The following is a 26,913-nucleotide window of genomic DNA, read 5'->3' on the forward strand; positions in this document are numbered from 1 at the left end:
CTCCACGGGGCCCAGGAGAGGAGCTGCTCGGGGCCCAGGCCCCTTTGGAACCCGCGAAGCCCCGCAGCGCTCCTATCCTGCCCCGGGTGCTCTCCCAGAAGAGAGCAAGGGAAGCCGCCTCTGTTTGGCTGCAGAGCGGATTGCCCAGGCAGGCGGGCAGGCAGCTCGCAGAAGAAACAGGGAGGCAGGCAGGAAGCGAGCTGGGTGGGCGAGCCCTCTGGGGAGGGCAACGGGCTGCCCCGCAGGCTGAGGAAAAACTAAAGGCCAGAACCCCCTTTCCGCACTGGGGCCTGTGAAGCCCCAGCACCATGCGATGCCCGGCGCCCTCTCCCCAGAAGCAGCATTGTGCTGCAGAGGCTTCTCCTACCAGCCGGCCTGGAGAAACAGCGACCCGGGAACCGCCATCTGCAAAGAAGAGGAGAAAGGAGGTTCAGAGAGACTTGCCCGCCCCCCCAGCACAGCAGCAGTCCAACAAAACAGAAGGAGTACCCTCCAACGGCGTGGGGGAGGGCGTGGGGGCCGGGGAGGGAGATTCTGCCAGCTGCTCCAGCGTGCCCCGCTTCTTGCTCTCCTTGGACTTGGCAATCACCATCTGGGCCTTAAGAGCGTCCTGCTCCAGAGACTTCATTCTGCCCGGAAGGAAGAAGACACAGCCTGAGAGGAGAGACTGGGCTGCCCGCAGCCCCGGGCCGGACGCCGGCTGACCAGTCTGCTCTCCGCGGGGCTGTCGGGGGGCCTGGTGGTTCCTGCTTGGGACAACCAATGGGGATGCTCCTGGGGGGATCCAGATCCTCGCCCCCCTACCGTGCTGCTCGCCACATGGCCCGTTTCTCAGCTTCCAGGGCTCGGCGCTCAGCAGGGGAGAGCTCTTTCTGCTGGGCAGCCAGGAACTCTGGGCTCTGCCCACGCAGGCGCTCCTGATGCCGTCTCTCCGCTTTCGCTGTCCGGACTGGCACCCTGCACTCCCCTCCTCTGGCACCAGAGGGACTCATCCTGCTCAGAGAGAGGTCAAGCCTCAGCCTGGGAGTGCACCCTGGGCGAGGGACACTTCCTCCTCCTCCTCCTCCTCCTCCTCCTCCTCCTCCCCTCGCTTACCCAGCAGGGGAAGGGGGCTGCTGCTCGGGGGTCAAGCTCTCCGCAGAGCTTCTGAGGGAGCCATTGTGTCTGTTGGGATCTGGGAACCTGTAAAGGTGCAAAGGAGGGCCAGCCACGGTCAGGGTCCCAAGAGGGTATCTTGGGCAACGCCCCAACAGTAATGCAAGCCCAGAAAATGTTTCCAGGATGCCCCCCAACAGGCACTGAAGGGGACTCAAACACACCCACTGCTGGGCTCCCAGAAGCCAGCGTTAACCCTAACCTAACCCCGGGGCCTCTCGCATGCACCTTCCCGACTGCTGTAGGGATCTGGGTCCAGCTGCTTTTGGCCAAGTCCCAGGGCTTGTGCGGCCACTCTCCATGCCAAGGAGGCTGGTGCCAGCCACCTGTGCCAGAGCAGTCTGGAAGAGGGGGTTGCACCCATCCTGCAGCACTTCCCCCAGAGCTTTGGCCTCGAAGGGAATATTAGAGAACGGGTTCCAGAAACGCTTTCCTGAAGTGCCGGGAAAGGGGAAGGTGTTAGGAAGAGGCTTGGGTGGCACCTCCCTGACTCCCTGGGGCACAGAAGGGAAGCAACCTTGCCAGATTCTGTCGTCATGGCCTATCTCAGCAAAAGAGAGTTCCACCCTTCCTGTGGGGTCACTTCCCCGACCTGACTGACCTCGTGGGGCTGACCCCGCTGTGCTTCTGGGACAGAAGCTGGAAAGCTGACTTAGGGAGCTCACCAAGCCGTTGTGGAGAGATTATTCCCATTCTGTCTCTCCACTCTGTACTCAATGCCTTCGATGAAGATGCTGGATGAGACAGTCAGGTCTGGGGGGGTCTTGCTTCGCTCCACCTCCTCGTCTTCCTCCTCCTCCTCCTCCTCCTCCAGCAGCTGGGCTCGCTTTTGTTGGAGCTTCCGAGCTGCCAGGAAAGAAAAAACATAGGGGACCAAAACAGGCACCTCCTAACAGCCTCTCCCTTAGAACAGGAGGTCCCCTGAATTTCCCCTAACAAGCAGCTGGACAGGGCAGGGACTAGGCTTCCAGATGTGCAAAGAGATATTAAACAGGGTAAACAGAGCAACCAAACGAAAACACAGCAGTCACAACTCCATCCAGAGACCAAGACGAGACAGAACTGGGGACCTGCGGGGTTTATGTTCAGCACCCTCTTTCTCCCTGTCACTCCTACTCCCCGAAAGCAGCTCCGAAAGAGGTCTCGAGACCAGCCTTGAGCAAAGTGAGCGCCCCCAGCTTCTGACCCACAACTAGCCACTCTCAATGGCCTCGCTCTAATTCCCTCCGTGGGATGTCACCCATGCAACCAGGGGAAGGTTGCTCCAGTTCAAGAGGCTGATTATTTGCTTTTAGGCTCGTCCCATATGGGGCAGCCAGGAGTGAAGGCTGCAGATCCCAGATCCTAGCCACAGATCAGCATGGTTCCAAGATGCTAACCCAGAGAGGCCAGTAAAACGTGCTTTTCCGCAGGGACTCAGAGCGGGACAACCCCTCTCAGTCAGTCAGTCAGTCAGTCAGTCAGTCAGTCAGTCAGTCAGTCAGACAGGCAGGCAGGCAGGCAGGCAGGCAGGCAGGCAGGCAGGCAGGCAGGCAGGCAGGCAGGCAGGCAGGCAGGCAGGCAGGCTGGCTTGAAAACAACTGGCAAAGCCCCCTCATCTCTCCTGCCATCTGTATGCTCGGCCCTCTTGCCAAGGAGTGGGCAAGGGAGCGGCTCACCTCTGGCAGCCTGGCCAGAAGGACCCTGCCCACCCTGCCTGCAGAGCCCACCTTCTTCCTCTTTCATTTTTTTCAAGTCTTCTTCCCCGACCAAAGACACTCGCTTGAGGGGCTTCTCAGCAGGTGGCTGCTGCTTCAGCTCCAGCTCAAAGTATTTCTGTCTTTCGCGGAAGGTCCGCTGCTCCGGGCTGTGCAGGCCACCCAGCCACGGACCCTGTGGAGTGGGGCATGAGAGCGCTTGGGGTCAGCTCAGCTCAGCTCAGGCACCCTGGACCGAGGCCGCTTGGACTGCCCATGCGCCTTACCTCAGAAGAGACCGAGGGCACCTTCTCGACGCTCCTCTGGCCTGGCAGCTCCTGGGAGGGAGGGAGGGAAGGGGCAGGCCACGGGGTGAGCACGGCTCAGGCAAGGACTGCAGACCCCCCGAGCCCCAGGCCCAGCCTGCCTCACCTCCAGCTCTAACAGCAGATGTGATCCTGGGACGGCGGCAAAGGCCTTGTAGGCCTGCTTGGCGCTGACAGGGAGGTCGTCGGGTGAGAGGGGTCTGGGCTGCCGAGGCTGCGGGGAGAGGCGGGGGGTGGAACTGACCAACTGTATCGGGCCCCCACGGCTCGGGGAGGACCCCCCAGTGCCTGCGGAGGCTCCCCTGGAACTCCCACAGGCCACTGCGCCCTCCCACTCCGGAGAGGCTCCAGGGGCAGGAGAGGTCTCCCGGGGACTTACCAGACCGTTGGGGCTGGAGTTCAGCTCAGGCTGCTGGAATGGATTGGGACTATCCTGCCCTTCAGTGGGGCCCACGGCCGAGCTCAGGCGTAGGCGAGAGACCGGTTGAATCGTTCCAGGCTTGGTCTGCATGCACCCGAGAGAGAGAAGGGGGTCAGACGCCTGGCTGAGCTCGTGCCCGGAGGAGACGGAGGCCCAAGGCAGCTACGAACAGGCCAGCGGAGGGACTGCAGCAGAGCGCAAAGAGCTGATCCGAGAAACAGAGGGACCTTCTTCCCAACAGCCCTCCCCACCTCCACACCTCCAGAGGCCCTGGCTGAGCCCAGAATTGACTCCTCAGACCCTCCAGTGCTGCACAGCACCCCCTCAGGGAGGAAAAGGGAGGGGGTTGCCCTCCAGAGCCCCCCCCAAGCAAGACAGAGGAGCTAGGGCGGAGACAGAGAGCAGGCACAGCAACCAGGCGCACTTACAAAACGTGTCTCTTTGCCCGCCAGGTGGAAAGGCCAGGGGGTGGCAGAGCACTAGAGTATGGTCAGGCCAGAAAGAAAAGCACAGAGAGAAAGAGAAAGGCTGACTGGCTGCCAGGGGCAGCGGGCACTGACTGGCCTCGCCCCCAGAGCCCCCCTACCTGCTGGCTGCTGGGAGACTCTCGCCGGCCAGACTCAGCTTCCCCTACCACCAGAGCCTGTGAGAGAGAAAGGAGGCGGCAGTGAGGGTGCCCTCCCAGGCTGCCTGTGGAGAATGGTGCCTCCACCTCTGAGGAGGCACAGCTCCTGCCCCAGGTGGCCCCAAAGCCAAGACCCAACTGCACATTCCTCATGCAAATGTCCAGGAGTTCACGTCCGGTCAGGCAGGACGGGCCCGCTTCAGGTCCCGTCGGCTAAGGAATGCCGGTCACTGGGACCTAGAAGATGTGCCTTTTCTGCCGTAGCACCCACTTTGTGGAATATTCTCTCTGTAGATCAGGATGGCCCTGACCCTGCTGTCTTTTCGTTAAGTCCTCAAAGACCCGGGGCCCCGAGCGTGTGCAGGAGGGAGAAGACGCCATGAATGTTCTGTGAGATCTCACAGACCTGATGCATCCCATACTTTCGGATCAGTTAAGTGGGATTTTGATCAATTACATGCATTAAATACTGAATTGTCATTCAAATGTATGAAACAGATGTTTTGGGAACTGAGAAATAATTGTTTTTTGTTTGAACAAACTAAAAATAGTAAGCAAATTAGTATCAACGAGAAGAGACTCTGTAGGGATCATTCCCAGTGATTGTCTCAAGCGTTATAAAGGGCTACTGTATATTCAGCAAATACAGAAGAATCTGATGACCTGTCTGATACTTTTTTGAATAAAATCAATCTTCCAGAAATTTCAGGTGCTCAGCCAGGAGATTTAACTGCACCTTGACACGTGGTACGATTTCTGTGATGAAAACTGAGAAAGCACCACCCAGAGGGACATAAGAAATGTAAAAGGAGATAAGGAAGTCTAGAGGCCTATCAGAAACCTTTTGAGAGAGAGAGGGCCCTACGATGCTTACGTAAGAGCGATTCTGAAGGCTGGAAAGAACCCTACCAGCTATGCGGTTGCCGCTGACCTCTTCTCCAACTGTGGAGGCTAAGACTCTGGACCCTCCACTCTGGGGAGAGGGGAGACTGCAGACTGACTCCCTCCAGGAATTCATCTGCCACAATGGTTTCACAAAAAAGCGTCAAGCCTCAACAATATCAGACTTAGCGGACAGGTTAGTTTTAGAGGCTGACCCACATGGCATCAAATGTTTACTACCTAACATGCAGAAAAAGCCTTCAAATTGTCAAATTGGGTTTTTGGTGCAAATGGTGAAATCATTTTTGTTCCTTAGGTAAAAAGGCATTGTTCCAATCTTCCTGCTTGCGTAGTTATGAATGGGATTATTTCTCCTGGAATCCAAAGGCCTTCATGTTGCTGATGATAGATGATAGACAGATAGATCTGGAGAGCAAGGGGATGTTAGCTCATTTATGTAGTTTTAGCAAGTGTACTAGAATGAAAAGGACACTAATTATTCACTCTTGGGGGCTTAACTGGAGAGTCCTGGCTAGCTTTTGGTTCTAATTTGGCTATTTTCCAGTACTGAAGATGGTTACACATATTTGCGTCCTTTTGGGAAGAAAACAAACCTGGCTTCAATGCTCATGAGAAAGTAATACTTTCAAAACTTCTGAAACACGACAAAAGGAATATCAATTATCTAATGTAGCTGAATGACAATATATACAATAGAAGCAAATGTGTGTGGCTCAGGGTTGAACGGTGGCGTCCTTGGGGTTCTCTGAGTTGGGTTCTTTTCTGGCAAAGGTTTCATTACCCAGCCAGGTAACATCTTCAGGGCTAGAAGGGAGTGGAGTTTGCTCCCTGTTTATAGACTGTGGCATGCCTTGCCAGCGTTGGGGGGTGGGGTTTTTTATATACAGTTAAAACAGTTTCACTTTTTGGCCTTGCCCTAGTGGCTTCAGAAATTCTGGGTGTGTTAGAGGTGGCTTTTATAGAAATAAAAAAACCTTATTTATTAATAATAAAAATTCACAAAAATGCATTTAGATTATACCTGTCAGAACCTCCAGCAATCAATCTATCAGCTTATTAGTTGTTTGCTTCGTTTCTGCCATATTTCAGGAGGGGGGAGGGGGGAACAAGGAAGGTGAAACCGTTAACACAGATGGACTGTTATCTGGTGCCAGGAATGTCCAAGATCGTACCAACATGAGAACCAAGAACTGGCTGAGGAGAAGGGGGGTTAAGAACTGAGGGTAAACGTAGATTGGGAACGCGCGGGCTTTTAGTTTCCGCAATGCTTTGAAGCTGCATGTACGTCTCAAAAAATGAATTTCCTTTTGAACTTGACTTGGGTTTCAAGACATCACAGATCTGACATTAGACGTTTAGCAGCTACGCTTCGTGATTGGCCTGAATCATTGAAAATGAACCAATTTCAGAAGGGGCTAAATCCCAAATTATGGGAGATGGCACTGGTGAGAAAATGCCCAACGATGCTGCAAGGGTGGATAGCCCACATCTCAGTGATGAAATCTCAATGCTTAGCAGTTTGCGGATCGGGTGCAGCAACCCACCCAAAGTCGACGACTTCTCCCCGCCACCCAGAAGGCAAGTGGAAAAGCTGGGGGACTGGATCGAGTTCTTGGCCAGTGGGAAAGTTGTGCTTCTACTGCAGTGAGGAGGGGCACTCTGCATCTGTCTGCCCTAAAAAATCAGCCCAGAAGCCAACCACGAAGCCTAAACAAACCAGCAAATCGTTGAAACTGTCTAAACCGGAGAAAAAGGGAACAGCCACCTCGGGAGCCAAGGAGCAGTTCCCAATCCAGCTGATGATCGAGAACGAACAGGAGGATGAGGAGCAACTGGCAGACAACTTTGGCTGCCTGCTTTAAAGCACGCCCAAAAGCAGGCAGAGGACCCCAGGCGTGAGGAGCCAAATATAGACTCAAATGACGAGGACATTCGGGTGAGTCCCATGATGGTTGGGGTGAAAATAAGGGCTCTGAGGACCACTCATAAAGCGGAGTTGACAACTTTAACAGACTCTGGGTGCACCCGGTGTTTGATTAACCCCGTCCTGGTGAATGGGTTGGGGCTAAGGGTGCAGAAATTAAAGACACCTATTATATTTAGACAATTAGATGGATCTACTGTGGGAGGGGGGGAACCTGTTGAATACTACATGGAGGCTTTCGAGATGAGGATTGGCTCTCATCAAGAGACTTTAAAGTGCTTAGTTGCACCAACTGCGGGTCGCCTTTTGATCTTGGGGATGTCCTGGTTAGAACGGTGGAATCCTCAAGTGGACTGGGGCACCAGGAGCCTGATTTTTCAGGATGGGCCTTATACTGTAAAAAAGGAGAGTGCCGCTGAAACCTCAGGCTCAGAAATGGCAGCAACTAGTGTGCAAGTCCCAACCCAGGGAGGCTCAGACGGTGCCAAATCAATTCCTGAACAATATAGAGACTTGGCAAAAGTATTTAGTGAAACCGAGTCTGACCAACTGCCGCCTCATCGCGCAACTGAGTGTGCAATAGAACTGGAGGCAGGGGCGAAATACTCCACGCCAAAAACGTACTCTACGACTCTGAAGGAAATGGTGGCTCTTAGGGAGTTCATTGTCAAGAATTTACAGAGAGGCTTCATAGAGCCTGCCAAGTTCCCCCTGGCGGCACCTGTGCTGTTCAGGGAAAAGAAGGATGGCTCATTAAGACTGTGCACTGATTTAGGGGGTTGAATGCCATTTGTAAAGAGAACAAATACCCCCTCCCACTAATGAAAGATTTATTGGCTCATTTGGCGAACGAGAAGGTTATTACGAAGTTGGACTTGCGAGATGTGTACTTTAGAGTATGAATCAAGGAGGGGGACGAATGGAAGACAGCGTTTCGCTACCCCTAGCTTGTTTTCAATATCGAGTAATGCCTTTTGGACTGTCGGGGCACTGCGGGTCTTTATGCAACTGACAAATGAACTGTTACATGAATATTTGTACAAGGGGTTTTTGGTGTATTTGGATGATATTCTGATATATACTGAAACCTTGGATGAGCATGTGGAATTGGTGAGGAAAGTACTTGAGAAACTCTTGGATGCACAATTGTATGCAAAACTTTCAAAATGTGATGGCTGGTGTGGGTCTTCCGGGCTGTGTGGCCGTGTTCTTGAAGTTTTGTTTCCTGACATCTATGTATTGTCGAAGGCTTTCACGGCCGGCATACGATGGCTGGTGTGGGTCTTCCGGGCTGTGTGGCCGTGTTCTTGAAGTTTTGTTTCCTAACGTTTCGCCAGCACCTGTGACCGGCATCTTCAGAGTGCAGGAGCACAGACAGGAGCAGTTCTCTCTGTGCCCAGAGTGATGTGCCCTTTTTGTGGGTATTTATAGAGATCTGAGGGGGGGGAGGGGGGATTGGGTGTGTGTGTGGGGGGGTTGGGTTACTGAGTGGCTGCTTGTTTTGGTGTCAGCATCTGTGTGTATCTTCCTGGGGATTAGGCAGGGTTTTTTCTTCTCTTGAATTGTTAACGAGGGGCTGCTGGGGGTGATTAGCAAGTTCATTGTGTGAAGTGTTCACACGTCCTGGTGGTTGAGCTGAGTTCGTTGACCTTTTGCAGGCTGTATTTTTCAGGATTGGTAGCCAGGTTTTGTTGATTTTTAGACTCTCCTCTTTTTTATTGAAACTGTGCTGGTGTTTGTAAATCTCAATGGCTTCCCGGTATAGTCTGGTATAGTGGCTGTTGGTGTTGTCCAGTATCTCTGTGTTTTCAAATAGGATTTTGTGTCCAGTGTGCTTGAGAGCATGTTCAGCTACTGCAGATTTTTCTGGTTGCTGTAGTCTGCAGTGCCTTTCGTGTTCTTTTATCCTGGTATGGATGCTGCGTTTTGTGGTCCCGATGTATACTTGCCCGCAACTGCATGGTATGCGGTATACTCCTGCAGCGGTGAGGGGATCCTCATTTCAAAATGTGAGTTTCACCAGGAACAAATTGATTATTTAGGCTATCGAATCGCCAGTTGAGGGGTGGAGATGGACCCAAGCAAGGTCCATGACATAGTGGGCTGGGAAGCACCAAAAAATAGGCGCCAGTTACAGAGTTTCCGGGGATTTGCTAACTTTTCCCACCAATTCATTCCTAATTTTGCTCAAGTCGTTCTGCCTCTGACCAATTTGTTAAAGACAAAAGGAAAAGATAAAACCAAAGCTCAAAAGCCAGGGTCACCATTAGACTGGACAGAGGAATGCCAAGAGGCATTTGAGCACTTAAAAAGACTGTTCACTGCAGAACCCATTCTAAAACATCCAGACCCAAATAAACCATTTGTAATCCAAGCAGATGCATCCGATGTGGCAATTGGAGCAGCACTGCTGCAAAAAACTGACAATGGGGTATTACATCCCTGTGTCTACATATCCTGAAAGTTCGCTGAAACGGAGAGGAGATGGTTAGTGTGGGAGAAGGAAGTCTTCTCTGTAAAATGGGCATTGATGAATTGGAGGCACATCTCGGAGGGAGCTGACTCACCTTTTGAGGTTTGGACTGATCATAAAAACCTCGAGGCTCTGAAATCCCCACGGAAATTGTCTCCTAAACAAGTCTGGTGGGCTCAATTTTTCAGGTGGTTTAAATTCACACTGAAATACATCCTGGGAGGAAAGAATTTCTTAGCTGATACCCTCTCCCAACTGCCGCAACACAACAGCCAGAGAGAGAAGGTTGTATCAGCAATTATTCCAATTTGCCAGGAAGCAATGGCAGCAGTCACCAGAGGGCAAAGTAAGGGAAAAGAGCCAGAACAGGAACTGTTAAAAGAGCTAAATTCATATTTGGAAAAAGATGAGTGGTTCCTATAGAACAAAAACTCCCTAGCAGAAAGGAATGGAGCTTGGTGGCTGTGAAATAGACTGTATGTTCCAGCTGAAGCTAGGAAAGTGGTGTTGGAAAGGGGCCACGACAACAAAACTGCTGGACATTCTGGGTTTGTGAAAACCCTCCATCTCCTCTGGAAACAATTTTGGTGGCCTGCAATCAGAAAAGATGTGGCCGAATACATAGCTAGTTGCCCTACTTGTGTTATGGCAAAGAAGTAGGGGGGAAAACCAAGGGGCTTGTTACAACCTGTGGCAAACCCAACCAAACCCTGGAAAGAGATTGCTATGGACTTTATTGTAGATCTCCCCAAAAGCAAAAAGCGGACCATCGTCTGGACAGTTACGGACCTGTTTTCAAAACAAACTCATTTCACAGCATGCGTGGCAATACCATCAGTGACCCAATTAGCGAAAATGTTTACTCAACATATATATCACCTACACAGAGTCGCCGATCGAATAATCAGTGATCGCGGAATTCAGTTTACCTCAAAATCCTGGCGAACATTCATGAAACTCATTGGAGCCAAGCAGGGTCTGAGTTCGAGTTATCATCCTCAGACGGATGGGGCGAGTGAACGGCGGAATGCTGGTTTAGATCAGTATTTAAGATGTTTTGTAAATCATCAACAAGATAATTGGGTTGATCTGTTGCCTTTTGCAGAAGTGGCTTATAATAATGCCATACACAATAGGATTGGGTTTATCCCTTTTAAAGTAGCCACAGGTCAAGACTTCGTACCAATTCCTGAACTTCCTTGTGAGAGGACTGGCATATCGTTGGCAGACGAGTGGGTTAAGCAAATGAAAGACCTGTGGCCAACTATAGAAAAGGCACTGGAGAAAGCGAGAGAAAGCTAAAAAAATATGCAGACCGGAAGAGGGCGCCTGAAAAGGAATGGAAAGTAGGTGACAAAGTATTTATTTCAACTAAACACTTGAAATCATTACAACCATCAAAGAAACTGGGACCTAAATACCTAGGACCTTTTGAAATTGAAACAGTGATTAACCCAGTGACTTTTCCCCTCAAACTGCCCAAATCATTAAGGAGGATTAATTCCGTGTTTCACTGTAACTTGCTGAAGCCTTATAAAGAATCAACATGGTGGCATGTGGCTCCACCAGTCTTAGAACCTATAATGATAGAAGGCGAGCAACATTTTGAAATAAGGGAAATATTAGATGTCAGGAAATATAAAGGCGAAATACAATTTCTAGTCCAATGGAAACATTTTCCAAAGTCTTTCTCTGAACAGGTAGCTAGGAAGCATATGAAAGCCCCAAACTTGATTAGAGAATTTTATAAAAAATATCCTGATAAGCCAAAGTGAAATCATATTGTAAACAATAGTAATGTGGTATGCATGTATATGTTTCTGTTCTATTGTCTGTTTCATTGCAGGTCTTCAAGAACCAACTTTGAAGTTTTTTTTCTTTTGAGGGTCAGCATGTCAGAACCTCCAGCAATCAATCTACCAGCTCATTAGTTGTTTGATTCGTTTCTGCCATATTTCAGGAGGGGGGAGGGGGGAACAAGGAAGGTAAAACAGTTAACACAGATGGACTGTTATCTGGCGCCAGGAATGTCCAAGGTCGTACCAACATGAGAACCAAGAACTGGCTGAGGAGAAGGGGGGTTAAGAACTGAGGGTAAAAGTAGATTGGGAATGCGCGGGCTTTTAGTTTCAGCAATGCTTTGAAGCTGCATGTACGTCTCAAAAAATGAATTTCTTTTTGAACTTGACTCAGGTTTCAAGAGATTTTTCTTCACTGGAATTTGAACATCACAGATCTGACAATACCTAAGAATTCAGAAACAAGGAGTTTAAATATTTATTTTGCAAAATCAATGGCTTCAGGTTTTAAGAATGGTTAAGTATGTTTTTCAACAGAAAAGCAGTTAATAAATATGTCGCAGACTAGCGCTCGGTAGAGCAGCCATGAAGGCCTTGGAAAAGATATTCAAAGAGCAGGATTGTGTAGATGAGAGAGAGAGAGAGAGAGAGAGAGATGTGTGTATGTATGTATGTATGTTTCTATGTGAATGTATTCAGTGTTAAGATCAGAATTATGCAGGGAATGGTTTTCCATGTGACCCTCTATGGAAATGAAAATTGCACTCTGAAGAAGCAGGATAGGAAAAATATTGATGCCTTTGAACTTTGGCATCAGAGAAGACTCCTGAGGATACCATGGACAGCCAGGAAAACAAACCGATGGGTCATTGAACAAATCAACTCAGACTTCTCACTCGAGGCACAAATGACCAGGCTCAAATTATCCTACTTTGGAGACTTTATGCGAAGACCCAGCTCTCTGGAAAAGGCTCTAACGCTGGGAAAGGTGGAAGGAAAGAGAAGAAGAGGAGGACCAGCAGCAAGATGGATGAACCTAGTTACAGTGGAGATGGGGGCACCTTTGGAAGACCTGAAAGACCAGGATAGAGACAAACTGTCATGGAGAAAACCTAGCTCTGTGGTCATTAGCAGTCAGCACTGACTTGATGGCACATAATCAAGTAAGTGAGTAAGTTCTGCACAATTTAAAAACTCATTTAATTCAGCAGAAAACATTTCAGGGATTTATTGGACTTTGAAGGATGTATAAAAGATACCCTCCTGGCTATATAATAGATTCAAAGGAACTGAAGTGCACATTATGGTCCTATTCCATTGGTAGTTTCTAACTGATTAGATCATCCTACTTTATGTGCTGGGTCCTTGGAAAGAAATTAAAATTCAAAGATGTCAATGTGCTGTAAAACTGTATTTCAGAAATTTGGATGTTATCTATTTATAAAGAACTTACATAAATACATTATTATGACCTTTATGTCAAAGAAAAGTAGTCAATTCCCAACAGCCTAAGTACCTATAGAAATGGCATGCTGTTTATCTGGACAGAGACTGTTGGCACTCCCCTTGGTTTAAACTAGTTTTAATCTAGTTCCCCAGGTTCCATGGGTTCTTTTCGGCTCTCTTAACTGTTACCCAAAAAAGGTTTTCATGTGGTTTGGTTCATAACTGCTTTCTGCACGGTCCTTGCTTAGAAAAAACTAAAATCAGCACCACACAAAGTTAAACACATACTCGATCCTTGGAAAAGCACTGCAAATCACCACAGATGAAGCTGAAGCTTAAGAGCTGAGCTTAGAGGGTGGTCAAAATGAGAAGCTTTCGAGAAAACGGCTAAGAAGACCAGCTTAGAAGAACCCCCCTTTTGGGGAAACCCCTGAGGCTAAGACTTCCTGCAAGGCCAGCTGCAACCAGCCTTTGCTCCTCCTACCTCCTCCCCACATGCACCCACAGCAACCAAGAGACATTCTGCAAGGCACCAGCAAGGGTTCAGGCCCAGGGAGCCACCCGCCTCTTGGACCAGAAGCAGCAGGCAGAACAGGCTGCTCAGCCAGGTGGGAGCATGCGGCATCACACCACGCCACGCCACACCACGCCACACCAGCTGCTTGGCTGCAAGGGCGCCTGCCTTGGTGTAGAGGCTGGTCTTCAGCACTCCCCCCTTGCCGTAGCCAAGGGGAGGGCCCCCCAGGCATGCAGGGCCCTGCCGATTAGCCAACACAAAGGGGTTGGCGCTGAAAGGGATGGGCTGAGAGTCCACCAAGCTCTGCTCCTCTGAAGGCACTGCCTGGGCACTGCCTGCTTGCCCTGTGCCCAAGGGGGAAGCATGACCCACAGGGATTTCCAGCAGGGGAAGAAGATGCCCGTCTTTTTCCATCTCACTGAGCAGAAACTGGCAAGAAGAGATGTAGATGGGAGAAATGCCCGAGAAAGATGACTCTGCTTCCAACCCTGAGAAAACCCCTGGCGAGCAACGTGTCTAGCCAGCACCAGGGCCAGGGCCGGTCCCAGCTGAGGCTACAGAGCTGAGGCCACCTTGCGTGGTGACCCAGGACATGGGGAGTGCCTTCCAGGACAGCCTGAGGAAGGATGGCCCTCCAGCACTTCTCCTGGCCAGCTCCACAAGGCCTGCCCTCCACCCTCCAGAAGTCCTGGGCCAATTCCAGGAGACGTGGAAGGGGTTGCGGGGGGGGGCAGGCACAACTCTGCATCCATTGCAGCCCTAACCCCAACCCTGCCTGGCTAGCCCCAACTTCTGCCAAAGAGCTTAGTCCCCCACGGCCACTCTGCAGTCCTGCGCCGTGCCCCCACTCTCCCCAGGAAAGCCCTCCCTTTCCCCCAGCTAGCTGCTCCTCTGGGGAGGCGAAGACTGCCCACCCCGGCACCAGAGAGAGGGACCAAGGCAAGACGTGCCCTCTGCCTGAAGGCAGACAGAAGGCGCTCCCTCCCTCCCTCCCTCCCCCCAGCCAGTCCCAAATAGGGCAGGGCTGAGAGCCAGAGGCCCCCCCTCTGCTTCCTCGCTCCAGGGGCCCAGCCCAGCGGAGGGAGCAGTCTGTGCTGCTGCCGCCAGCATGCCCTCCCACCCAGTCAAGCCTTGTCCTGCTACCAAGCAGAGCCGAAGCCATCGGCTCAGCACTGTCCACTTAAGGCAGGCCAAACCCAAAGCAAGGGGCGCTGCACATGGACCTGAGCAGGCTTCCCCTTTCTCCAGAGACCCCCCACCTGGTGCTACCCCACCACCACCGCAAGGAGCCTCCCTGTCACTCACGCAGCGGGGGCCTTTCTGGAGACGGCCGCTGTTGCTGGGCACGGCTGCCAGGGTGCGGTAGTCAAGCTGCGGGGGGTCTGCACTGCCGTCCTGGGGAAGAAAGCGGGAGGGGTCAGGAGCCGCCCCCGGGGCGCCAGTTGCCCCCGCCAGCCCTGGCTCTCGCCTCCCCTCCTCCACCAGGAGCAGCGGCGTGTCTGCTCCTTCCCCGCCACCGGCAGCAGAAGCAGAGCTGGGGGCACAGCAAGCAGTGGCAGAGAAGGGCCCCGGTCTTGGGCAGCCCCATCGATGCCTGCTTTGCCAGGGAGGGAGACGTAGCCCTTCTTCTCCCCTAGACTGCGGCCCATGGAGGAGGAGATGCAGAAAGAGCAGCAGCGCTTCATCCTGGGTAGGGGGCCAGGGATGCCACAGGCCCTTTGCCCAGCCAGCGGTGCCCGGGGGCAGCTGAAAGGATCCAGGGCAAAGGCCAGAAGGGCAGAGGCCGGCTTCCCCGACAGGATCAAAATTAGGACCCCCAGGGAGAGGGAACCAGACCTCTCCGACCCTGGCACAAATCCTCGGGGGACCCTCCCTTTACCAGTGGAGCCGTGGGGAAGGCAGCCTTTGCCCTTCACGTGGAATCTCCTGATCCACCTGCCCTGAGGAAATCCTTCAGCGCTGCTCAAACCTCGTCTGACCCTTCCAGGGCCCCACCTCTCCACGCTGGAACTTGGCTGTGGCCCTTAACCGGCTCCTGGCCATGCTCCAACCATCGGACTGTCCCCTTATTTTGCTTTTCGGTAACTGCAAAATTCCCTCCTCAATAAGTGCCATATTGGCAGCAAAACTGGGGGTCTTTTTTAAGCCTCCTGTGACACTGAACCAACGGAAGAGCAGCTAGGAGAGAAGTCATGGGGGGGGAGCTTTGGGGGCATTTAGGGACCAAAACAGGCATCTATCTTGAAATTCCCTGCAAAAGTGGGAAAATACAACTTATGGAGGGGTTGCTTTTTGCTCATTAAGAACACTCCCAAATTCCAAACACACCCAAAATGTCCAAAAATAGACCCCAGGTCAGAACCTTCAGCAATCAAAATGTTAATATAGTAGTTGCTTGCTTTGTTTCTGCCATTATTTAGGAGTGGGGAGGGGGGAAGTAAAAGTAGAAGGAACTGGGACGCTAGGAAGATGGACTGTTATCGGAGGTTAGGAATATGCAAGGTTGTACCTCTGTGAGAACCACATTTGGTGCCTGGAAAGAGGGGGGTGAGAAGTAGGGGTGAAAGTTAAGTGGGAAAAGCGCGGGCTTTAGTTTTAGCAATGCTTTGCTTAGAGTTGCATGTATGTTCCCATACATGAAATCTTTTTTGAACCAAAGTTGGGTTGCACGAGATTTTTCTTCATTGGGATTGGAACATCGCAGATCCGACACCCCATCTGTTCGGGGGGAGGCGTGACAAGGGATCCTGGCAGACCCTAATGTCTGTAGACGAGTTGAGTCACAATTTCCTACCTCCATTTAAGAAACCTCACATTGACCTCACAGAACTCTGGAAAGGTAGAGCCAGGAGGGACCACAAGCGTCAGCTAGTCCGGCCCTCTGCAATGGGCGGGGAAACCCATTACACCGTCTTTCAGAGGCGGCTGTCCAGCCTCTCCTTAAATTCCCCTGAGGTGGAGAGCCCACAGCCTCCCTTGGGAGACTGTTTCATTGTTGGACAGATCTTGCCATCGGATGTTTCCTGACGCTTGAAAAAGATCAAGGCAGCTGCCGACTGTACCTGTTATTCCTGGTCCTGGTCTCGGTGGCCTCGGAAATGGCTTCTGACCCTCCTGTCGCTTCCCTTTATGTGCCTGAACGCAGTCGCCCCATCTCCCCTCAGCCGCCTTCTCACCCCCGGTTCCTTCCGCTTGTACCCCAGCATTTGCTCATTTTAAGTTTGCCAGTAAGACCCGCAACCTTATCTTACCTACTTACCTACTGGCCTCAGGGGGACAAGCACCTCCTGGTTAAGAGAACTCCCATCCCCATAAGCTAAATAAGGAAAGTTGTGGCAATTAAGGTAACTGACACAGAAAACCCGCTTGACTGAACTCCGCAGGAGAAGCCCTGCCCGAAAGGACGGCGGCAGGCCAGCTATGGCACTTCCGCAACTGCAAACGTTACCAGAAAGGAGAGCGTGCCCTAAAAAACCCTCACTCCTCACCCACAGGCCACACAAAGGCGCCGAACGGGAACAAGCAACAGCTTCAGGAAATTGGGAGGCCGGAGCAGAGGAGAAGAGGCTCCCTTCGCCTGGCGGAGAGCCCCACGGGATGCTGCTGGCAGGCCGAGCCTCCAAACGTTCAAGAGTAGAAAATCGGGCATTTCAGACAAATTGCAATGCAGGCTTCAGACTAAAGGGGTAAAAGTCAAGGCCAGCCCATCCCCTGTCACTCAAAGTTCGCCCTTCCCTCCCTCTTGACCGCAAACAGCAGCTGCCACCAACTCCGGTTTGCTGGGCATAACCAGCTCGACTTGGCTCCCGGCCCCTCCGCAGCACCACGTTCTCCGCTCTGCTGGGCTGGGGAGGGGGCGGGAGGCGGGAGGCCCTCTCTGCTGGGGCCCAGGAAGCTGCAACCTGCCCTCGGCTGGGGGGCAATGCTCGATTCCAAGTACATGATGGATCCCCAGGGGTGGTTCTGGAAAGGCGTGCCAATGGGTGCGTGAGCGAAAGGGAGCCATTCTCCCTCTTCTGCGCCGTCAGCTCTTCCGGCGTCCCCCTTCCTGGCCTCCTCAGGCATTCAGAAAGAAGGAAGGCCGCCCACTCCCTCGCCTGGGCACGGGGTCGTGGACCAAGCTGGGCGTTGAGCGGCTGGCCCGAGGGTGAGGCACTCTCTCTGGGCCAGGAGCTTCAGGCCCCCCAGCTGTGCACCCTGATCCAGGGGGTGCCGCTCAGAGCAAAGGGGGCTGGGGCCTCTGCTCGTCTCCCGCTGGGAGGAGCCGGCAGCAGGAGCTGGCTGTTCGTTATGTAGGAAACGTTCTAAACCAGCGGTCCCCAAACTTTTTGGCACCAGGGGCCGGTTTCGTGGAAGACAATTTTTCCACGGATCGGGGGGGATGGTTTCGGGATGACTCAAGTGCATTACATTCATTGTGCACTTTATTTCTATTATTATTATTATTATTATTATTATTATTATTATTATTATTATTATTATTTCGGTGGGAGGAAACGCTGGCGGTGCTTTGCGCGGGGATAGGAATTGGTTGCTCGCCAGGACTCGTCCAGGCAGTCTCCGAAGAATCAGACACGACTGAACGGATAAAAAGAAAAAAAAAAGCTTGTGGGCTTACCAGAACTATGACTGAGACAAGTGCGTGGTGCGGGAAAGAGGCGCAGACGGAAGTGGTAAATAAAATAATGGGCGGGCCACGCGCAGAGTAGAATAAGTGTCGGATTCTGAGCGCGCAACCTAGATCCCGCGCACACGCAGTTCACAGTAGGGTTGGTGCTCCTATGAGAACCTAATGCCGCCGCTGATCTGACAGGAGGCGGAGCTCAGGCGGCGACAGGAGCGACGGGAGCAGCAGTTTTCGCCCGCCCGCCCGCCCGCCCGCTCGCCACTCGCTCCTGCTCTGCGGCTGGGTTCCTAACAGGCCACAGACTGGTGCCGGTCCGCGGCCCAGAGATTGGCACAGATGGCCCCCAAACAGCTCAGGACCACGTTCTCTCGGGAGTTGCCTGCTTCTAGGCCACAGCCTGGAACCCTAACCCTAACCCTAACCCTGCTTGGCAGAACACTGCCCTAGCCACTCTGGCTTGCCCAATGTCTCTTCCCTGCAAGGAAAGTCTTTTTATGGGGAATTGAGGCTGGCCCTAGTTCTTCTCTTTTTAGCACCGACAATGGTAATCTATATCCCGTTTCTATTGTGTTTGTTACAACTGCTTTGGAAGCTATTTTGATTGCTCTCCAATGAAGAGCAGTAGAGAAATGTTGTAATTAACCCAAAAATACAACTCGCTCCTCCTGCTTAGAAAAAACTGCAAAACTGGGCAAACAGAACAATCAACTGGCCTTTAAGGAAAAGTGACAAGATTTGGCGGTCTTGGCAAAAAAGATGGGGAGGAAGCTGGCTGGGAGAAATTTTTCTCCTTTTTTCTTAAGCAGAATGCCACGCCACATTTAAAGGCAACAATTCAAAAAATGCAAAGCAGCCCAGCCATGACATCAGGCCTGAAGAAGGGATGGTGCCTTCTCAGAAGACCCTTGCCAGCCTCTTCCCATTCAGCCCACCCTTCTGCTCCCACAGTGGCCGCCAGACACCTCCGGGAGGAAGACAGGCACCAAAAGGGCTCAGACCTCTCCGCCCGCACTCGCCAGAAACAGCCCTCCAGCTCCTCCTGGAGCAGCAGCAGCAGCAGCCATTGAGAGCGCCTCCCCCCTCCCCCCTTCCCCCTTCCAGAAATGCCACTGGCCAGGAAGAGCCCACTGCTCAGCATTGCAGCTGAAGTTCTACAGAAGAACCGCCGGCCAAGTTTGGCCCCCCAAACACCCCCGCCTCTGGTCCTCAAGCCATGCAGCGAAGAAAGCACGGGGCCTGACCCTGTCCACGCTGCAGCTTGGGACGTGCCCACTAACGTCACAGTCAAGAGTCGAAACAGCCCACTCCTGACCCGACCAGATGGAGGGTTCCTGCGGGAGGCTCAGACCCTGGTCCAAAGGACATCTCCTCTCCATGAGACCCTCCCCCTGCCTCACAACCACGATTTGAGAACCGACCGCAAGCACAAGGCTGAGGGGGGGCAAGCGCTCTGAGCAGAAGGAGGGTCTAGCAGCAGCACAAGGGCTCCAAGGAGCTGGGGCAGGGGGTGCTGCCGCTGCCTCCCAGAAATGAGGGCCTTCGAGTCCCTTGCCCTGTCCTAGAGTCTCACCACCTCCCCCTCCCACTCGGTGGTCTCCCTCACCATCTCCATCCAGAGGGGCCAAAGGCGACGGGCAGCACATTCCTTGGGAAGGACGTCCCCGAGCAGCCCCATTCCTCTCACCTTCTGAAGAAGATCTGCTTCTTCTGGACTGAGGTCCCGGTCAATGGACGAGATGCTCTCCAAGCTATTCTTGCGCCCGATGCCGGCTGCAAAAGGGTTGGCGATGATCCCAGGAGACATCTATGGGAAGGAGGATGAAGAAGGGGCGCTTTCAACCCGGTCAGACCAGGGACCGCCCTCTGATCTGCTGAGAAACAGGCTCGGCCAGAGAGCGCCTCAGCTGACTACAGACGGAGGAGGGCGGGATGTGCCAGTGCACGGGACCAAGCAGCCACCAACCTCAAGAGCAGCCACGGCTTTGGGGTCAAACCCTTCGCAAACGAGCACCAGCAGCAGGTCTCCTGCGGCACGAAGGACCTGGACAGCTTCTGTGTGAGTCATGCCCAGCAGGCTCTGGTGGTTCACCTCCAAGACGCGCATGCCCATCCTCAGCCGGCCGTCGCGGGCCGCTGCCCCGGTGGAGCTGACCTAAACGGCATGGGAAGCAGGAAGGTGGAAGTGGGGGCAGTGGCGGCGGCGGCAGCCACCCTGCCTGCTTCTCCGCCAGGGCTCACCCCAGCCGAGCAGGGGCGGCAGCTGACCCGGGAGACCCTGCCTCTCAGGAAGACCATCCTTGGTCAGATCAGGGGGCTTGTCCCTCATGCTGCTTTGGGGCTTGGGGGCGCCCTGCTACTTTAGCCGCATTTAGTCCACTCCAGCAAAAACAACCCTAGTCAAGGTATGGTTCTATATTACGCAGGGAAGCAAGAAGCGCTCCTCCTAAAAACCCTCTTCTGCCCCGCACGCCCTGCCCCAGGACAAAGCAGCAAGGGCCCTGTAGTACCTTCGAGATGAAGATCCCCTCGTCGGTGGGATCAAAGGGGTTCCCCGCGTGGCCCTTGGCGCCCCCTCGGATGCTGATGCCCAATTTTTCTCCAGGCTTCTTTTCAATGCAGATCTCCTGCCAACACAAGACACCAACGTCTTGTGGGGCGATCCCTGGGGCCGCTCAGAATGGGCCGGGGGGGCAAACAAGGTTCTCCAGCTCTGACTAGGTCAGCTGCCAGGGACTGAATGGGGGCCCTTCTGCCTGCTGTTCTAATATTCCCTGAGGGGGAGATAAGGGTAGGGATGCCTAACAGGGAGAGAACCTCAAACCATGGCTGTGTGGGAGACCTGCCCTATGTGAATTAGCAGGTGGTGTGAACCAGGCCATCTTCACCTGAGGCCAGAACGTAGCTTCTTTCTTTGGGCGGGCCTCCTAAGCGAAGTCAGCAGCTGGGTTCACTTATTCTCTGCGGAATTTCATTCTGCTCTTCTTAATTCACTTCCCTTGCCAATCCTGGTCCTATCGTGTGTGTGTGTGTGTGTGTGTGTGTGTGTGTGTTGACAGGAGCGTCAAAAGCAGAGGGCGCCCCTGCAGGAGCGCAGAGGCAAGCCATCAGCCACACCCCTACCTCCATTCCAGGCGGGGGAGGATCTCGCCTGACCATCATCTTCAGTTCCTGGGTGCTGGAGAGCAGAGCGCTCACAGCTTCCTGGTGGGTTGCGTGGCGGAGATCAATCCCGTTCACCTCCAGGATCCTGTCACCCACACGCAGTCCACTACGAGAGGCCAGACCACGTGGAATGACCTGCCAAAGGGGGAACGAAGGGAAATAGGGGGAGGATCTGCAGGATAGTCCGAGCTGGGCTCAAGCACCTCACCAGCCCCTTCCCCTCTCCAGGGAGCAGCGAGAGCTCAGGTCTTCAGATGCACAGAGCCCTCCTTTGCCCAGCGCCCTGCCCCCCCCCATGGCTCTTCCTCTGAGCACCCTGATGCATGAGACTAGAAAGGTGGTGGCCTAGCACTTCTACCTTGGAAATGAAGACTCCAGGCTCGTGGATCCCAAAGGGGTGGCTGGAGTGGTCACTGCCTCCCACGATGCTAAGACCAAGGGGCCCCCCAGCCTTGACCAGGCACACCTCCTGCAGGCAGACAGACCGAGTTCCAGAGCGTTCGAGGAGGACTGATGGAGATGCTCCTCAGAAGCAGCTGGCTGGGGCACACACGGAGCCTGGACGGCGTGGTGAGGGCAACTCCGGCCAAGCTGCCCACATTCCCAACCCCCAGGGGAGGGAGGGAACCCAATTCCACCTCAGGACGAGCGGCCGCAGAGGCACGAGCCTCCAGGGCCACCTGCCGGCCCAAGGTACGAAGCAACCCCAGAGGCCCCGGCTCACCCACCTCGGTGGGGTACTGGTTCTCCATGGTTTGAGGCAGCTGGCTCCTGGGGGGCAGAGGCACCTCCTCCAGCGGGCTCTCTCCTTGGTGGGGCAGAGGCGGCGGCGAGGGGGCCCGTGGCACTCGTGGCCCTGCGGGAAGGTCTTTCTCTTGGGGTGGAGCAGCAGCTGCCCCTCTTTCTACCAGCAGAGCGATGGTGGGTGGGGAGGCAGTAAGCAGCGCTACAGCCTGATCGTGCCTGGCTTCCGTCATGTCTACCCCATTGATCTACAAAGGCCCCAGATCAGTGTCAGGGGGCAGAGCCAGCTCCAGCAGACAAAGAGGGGAGAAGACAGGCTTTGGGCACAAGAATGGAGACAGCTCTGTGCCACCCCCCAGCAGCTCACGGGGGAAGAACTCTCTAGGGCCCGCCCTCTCCCCTCTGCCGCTGCTTGGGGCAGGGGAGGGGAGGAAAGGGAACACCCCCCCAGCAGGAAAGAGACCACACGGGGGGCAGGGAGGCAGACGGAAGCCGGCGCTGACGAGGCTGTCTCGGGGCTTACTCCCCTAAGCCTGCATTCTCACCATGGCTGTGGGGCAGGGGAAAGAACGGGCCGCGTAGGAGGATGGGGGTCGAGAGAAGCTGCTCTCCCACTCAGCCAGAGAGAGAGACCTCACGAAGACAGCCTTTCCCGAACATCTAAAGAGGGACGCCCCGCCAGGGCACTCTGGGCCCAACGGAGAATAGGGAGCCCAGCCCACCGGGTCCCCTCCTCTCACCAGGATGACCCTGTCGCCCACTTGCAGCGTTCCTTCCCGATCCGCAGCCCCTCCCTCTGCAATCCGGGAGATGAAGATCCCCTGAGAAGGAGGTGCAGAAACATTGGGACCCTGAGCTACCCGACCCCAAGGCAGGGCTTGCTCCAGGCCATTTCCCCGCTGGGGCCTCAGTCCAGAACAGATGCCCCAAGTCAGCAGGAGCCAGGAATGAGCTTCCGGGCGGAGGTCAAATATCACCAGCAGGAAAAGCTCCCCCCCCCGCCCTCCAGCCGCCAGGAAAGAAGCCAAGCTGCTACCCCGGCCTCACCGTGTCCCCTGGCCGGTATGGCGTGGAGCCCTTGCCCCCAGCAATGCTGAACCCCAGGCCCCTCTCGTTCCGCACGAGGCACGCTGAGAGCCTTTCGGTTGGGGTGGCCCCCTCGGCCCCCTCAGCAAAGTGCAGGCCTCCGCGCCATTCCCGTGGACTGTAATCATCTTCAGGCCGCAGCGGCGTCACCGTGATGGCATTCTCAGGCTCCACCATCCGCTCCCGCAGCACCGTCATGGAGACGGTGCTGCCCGAACCCCGAAGGGCTTCCACTGCCACGTGGTGCTCAGCGCCATGCAGAGACACCCTGTTCACCTGAAGGGCAGGGAGAGCCCGCTGGAACAAGTGCCCGCTGGCCATCCGAAGCCCAGACCTTCCCTCTCTTCCTCCCTCCCCCACCAGCTGCCCCACAAAGCCCTCCAGGCATCCAGGCCGGGGTGAACAGCGGGGGGGCAAGAAGAGAGGCCGAGGCTCAAAGGGGCAGGAGGAAGGCCAGCGGCAAAGCCAGCAGTGCACGCTGGGCTGGGGCGGCCACAGTCCTGTTACCAGGAAGGTAAGCGCTGGGGTGGGGGGAGCCACTGGCAAGCAGCAGGCCTTGGAATCGCTGCCCCCTCCCCTGTGAGCAGATGTGGGCCCATTCCTCAGGCCAGACCTGGCAGACCCAGAAAGCCCCCTGCTGATGATGCCCAGCGACATACCTCCAGGAGCTTGTCCCCAACACGCACCCCTGCCCGTGCCGCCGGGCCCTCTTCAGACACACGGGAAATGAAGATGCCCTGGAGAGAAGAAGTCTGTGGGGACTGGCTCCTCCCTCCCGCAGCCGCCCCAGGGCCACCATCCCCTGGAAGCCTGCCCCAACCCTCACCTCATCATCCCCCTTGTAGGGGGTGGAGCCTTTGCCCCCAGCAATGCTGATGCCAAGTCCGCCCGTCTGCCGCACGATCGTCAGAACCAGCTGGAAACCAAGCAGGAGAGGGAGGTGGTCCAGGTGGGCACAGGGTGGCCACATGGGGGGGAGCACCTGCCTCCTCCTGGACTGGCAGGAGGACCCCCCACTGGCAGCTCTAGGGCCCCTCTGCTTCTGGAGGAGGGCTGCCCCACCAGGCTACCTCTGCTTGGGACAGGTGGTGAGCGAGAAGCCCTTCCCTGGGCAGGGACCCTCCTGGCCCCCGGGCTCCAGCTGGGACAAAGGCAGGAGAGGCCAGTGACGGTGCTGGCAGTGAGAGGCGGAGCAGCAGGACTAGCCAGGCAAGAGCCCCCTGCCTCACTGTAGCAGGAGCCACGTGGACCAGCATGGCCAAGCCTAAAGCGAGAGGGCACGTTCCCAGAGATGATATGCTGGGGACTGGAGGCGCTGACAGGGAGGCCACGATACCGAAGAGGGGAGGGCAGGATGGGGGGTGGGGTGGGACGATGACTATTCTGTTGGCAGCCCTTGAGGGGACAGAGGCCAAGCCAGCTGAATGGATGTCCCCTCTCGGGAAATGTTTATCCTTCCATAGACTGCTCCAGTTGGCTCTCGTGTGCACACTCATCTGTGGCAACCAGGCACAACCTGGCTAGCTCGGGAGGGGCTCTGGGCATCATCTGGGATTGGGGATGGCTGGTGGGAGCATCGAGGGAGGCTCTCCCTTGCCAGCTCCCCAGAGGACCCTGCAGGGCTGGAACAGCAGCAGAAGGGAGCAGAGACAGGCAAGTAGGTGGATCAGGGCCCCAATCCAGATGTTCAGGTGGGAGAAAGACAGGGATTCTGACATGGGAATCTCAACAGAACCCCCACCCCCAATGCTAGGTGCCCCCCTTTCTGAAAGGAACAGAAACCGGCATGGAGAACCGAAGGGCCATCGCACCACAAGCCTCGGGGGAAGAGGGCAGAGATGCCGTTGGGCTGAGCGGCCAGATGTGCAGGTGCCCCCGGCCACGGGGCTGCACAGCTCTTTCAGGGATCACAAAGAGCAGTAGGGCCCCAAGGATCGTCCCTGGGAGGGAGGCAGCCGCCCTGCCCCTCAGGCCCTTCCGGGTCCCTTCCTCCCCATTCCCAGGGTGGCCCTCCCCAGCTCAGGCAGAGGAGAGGAGAGGAGAGGAGAGGAGAGGAGAGGAGAGGAGAGGAGAGGAGAGGAGAGGAGAGGAGAGGAGAGGAGAGGAGAGGAGAGGAGAGGGGCTGCCCCCCCGCAGGGCAGGCAGGGAGCCCCGCCAGCAGAGAGACAAACCCAGCAGGGCAGTACAGACCTCTTCCTCCTCAATGCGAGCAGGCTCAATCAGCAGATTATTGGCTTGATCAAACGACACCCCCTGTTAGGACAGCAACCGGCAGAGGCGGGCAGATTAGTGGGGAAGGACCAGGCCACCACCAGGGACGGGCAGGCAGGCAGGCAGGCAGGCAGGCAGGCAGACCCCACCCCAGCACCAGGAGAGGCACACCAGAGAAAGAGAAGACGGGGAGAAAGAGCGGGGCAGGGGCAGATCAGCTCCTCCTCACGGTCCCCCTGCCCTTTGCAAAAGGCCCATCTGCCAGAGCTGCCCTCCCTGCAAGGGCTCCGAGCCAGCGGAGCAAGAAAGGGATGGCCGAGAGTTCCCAGGCAAAGCACTCCACTGACAGGGACAGGGTACGAGATGCAGCCACGGGGCTCTGGATCCGTTCCTGCCCCGCCAGGTCGGGGTGAAGATGCCATTCCTCTACCCTGGAACCGCGCCCGCACCAGGGGCTCCTCGGCAGGGAGAGCAACAATCAACAGAAACCCTGCCTGCCATCTACTGTACGGAGACCGCCGAGGCCACAGACACTCGCCTCCTCCCCGATCGCCCTCCGAGAGCTCTGGGGCTGCCAAGGGAGCACAGAGCATGACTCAGATCCCCTCCCAATCACCCTGCCAGCCCGGGCCAGGAGAGAGGGAGACCTGGATCTTCTCCACGGAGGGTCTACCCGAGGATCCCAGAGCCGCCCTCCCCACCTCCCGGTGATCGCCCTTCCCCCGCAGGAAGACCCTTACCTTGACAGAGGGTGGGACAGCTGGCACCCCATCCCTGGCCACCTCTTCCTGGTCCCACCCTGCCTGCTCTGGGGCCTCCTCCTGCTCCTGGGGGCCCCCATTGGCACCGAAGCCCTGCAGGAGCGCCACCACCACTTCTGGGCGGGGCAGCTGAGCAATCCGGAAGTGCTTCTTGTAGTGGGGTGTGTCCTTGCGGATCAGCCGCTGCTTTCCTGTGGGGAACGGCGGGGCCTCCTCTGCCTCGTCATCATCCTCGCTGCGAACCAGGGTGTCTTCAGCAAAGTGCACCGTGGGCTGCAAAGAGAACAGCCCCCAGGGCAGGAAGGTTCAAGCCAGCCCACTTCCACCCTGGGACCAGGCAGCAGGTGGAAACACTGAGGCGACCCCTGCCTGCCTGCCAGCCACCCACTCCTTGCTGCTCGACAAAGCCTCGCGTCTGCTGAGGGAGAGGAAGCTCCCTTCCTCCTTGGAGATGTGGGCAGCTCGGAGCTGTTCATCTCAACGCTCCAGCTGTGCCTTCCAGATCTCCTTTCCGTAGAAACTAAGGACGCCCCTTCTACAAGCCTCGCCCTCATAGGGCTGCTTCAGCTGCAATCCCCCACCCGCTCCGGGCACACACATGAGTGGCCCAGCCCCTGCGAGGAGCCAGATGGAAGAGGGGCCCTTTCCCTGGTTCCCATCGGTTGTAGCCCCTGCAGGCCGCATAGTGGGACTTTGGGCGAGAACAGCCCCCGGGGCAGGAAGGTTCAAGCCAGCCCACTTCCACCCTGGGACCAGGCAGCGGGTGGAAACACTCCTCTGCTTCCTCCATCAAGAGGGTACTTGGCTCTGTCACTTGGCACAAACGGTACTTTGAAGCTGTGGGCATTGACAGTAAGGGTCTACGTCGGCCGGCTTGCAGGCATCCATGCAGCTCTGGCACCCCCGCAAGACGGGAGATTAGAGTCAGCAGTCCAGGCTACTCCCCCAGAAGAGAAGGAAGCTCGGGGGAAACCGAGCCGTCTGCAGTTCTCGCCCATGGCTTCCTAGCGGGCTAGCAGAAACGCCTCTCTCTCCCCCCTCTCATCCCCAGATGCGC

At 55.3% G+C, this 26,913-nt stretch overlaps 1 protein-coding gene across 12 annotated transcripts in view; it reads right to left on the reverse strand.

Annotated features, from left to right (window-relative positions):
• SCRIB (scribble planar cell polarity protein) overlaps positions 1 to 26,913 on the reverse strand; it is a 58,573-nt gene that overhangs the window by 5,492 nt on the left and 26,168 nt on the right. For 6 of the 12 annotated variants that reach the window (XR_015797516.1, XR_015797524.1, XR_015797517.1 and 3 more), the window contains exons 15-38: positions 25,836 to 26,129; positions 25,075 to 25,137; positions 23,711 to 23,800; positions 23,544 to 23,621; positions 22,846 to 23,160; positions 22,539 to 22,619; positions 21,783 to 22,046; positions 21,413 to 21,523; positions 21,013 to 21,189; positions 20,400 to 20,516; positions 19,856 to 20,044; positions 19,577 to 19,696; positions 14,571 to 14,660; positions 4,165 to 4,221; positions 4,007 to 4,057; positions 3,537 to 3,662; positions 3,264 to 3,371; positions 3,119 to 3,169; positions 2,865 to 3,027; positions 1,821 to 2,001; positions 1,096 to 1,182; positions 805 to 993; positions 490 to 629; positions 368 to 405 (exon numbers count right to left, since the gene is read on the reverse strand). Coding sequence is in view for 2 of the 12 variants with exons in the window: in XM_088148710.1 (XP_088004836.1) it covers positions 368 to 405; positions 490 to 629; positions 805 to 993; positions 1,096 to 1,182; positions 1,821 to 2,001; positions 2,865 to 3,027; positions 3,119 to 3,169; positions 3,264 to 3,371; positions 3,537 to 3,662; positions 4,007 to 4,057; positions 4,165 to 4,221; positions 14,571 to 14,660; positions 19,577 to 19,696; positions 19,856 to 20,044; positions 20,400 to 20,516; positions 21,013 to 21,189; positions 21,413 to 21,523; positions 21,783 to 22,046; positions 22,539 to 22,619; positions 22,846 to 23,160; positions 23,544 to 23,621; positions 23,711 to 23,800; positions 25,075 to 25,137; positions 25,836 to 26,129 (3,180 nt within the window). In the remaining 10 variants the exon portion in view is untranslated. The remainder of the gene's footprint in view (positions 1 to 367; positions 406 to 489; positions 630 to 804; positions 994 to 1,095; positions 1,183 to 1,820; positions 2,002 to 2,864; positions 3,028 to 3,118; positions 3,170 to 3,263; positions 3,372 to 3,536; positions 3,663 to 4,006; positions 4,058 to 4,164; positions 4,222 to 14,570; positions 14,661 to 19,576; positions 19,697 to 19,855; positions 20,045 to 20,399; positions 20,517 to 21,012; positions 21,190 to 21,412; positions 21,524 to 21,782; positions 22,047 to 22,538; positions 22,620 to 22,845; positions 23,161 to 23,543; positions 23,622 to 23,710; positions 23,801 to 25,074; positions 25,138 to 25,835; positions 26,130 to 26,913) is intronic. The other 6 variants (XR_015797521.1, XR_015797520.1, XR_015797519.1 and 3 more) reach the window with 6 other exon arrangements.

This window comes from Python bivittatus, unplaced genomic scaffold (assembly GCF_059951505.1).
Source record: "Python bivittatus isolate LINGU-HERP-01145 unplaced genomic scaffold, Pbiv_v1 ctg000590_np1212, whole genome shotgun sequence".
In the NCBI taxonomy this organism is placed as follows: domain Eukaryota; kingdom Metazoa; phylum Chordata; class Lepidosauria; order Squamata; family Pythonidae; genus Python; species Python bivittatus.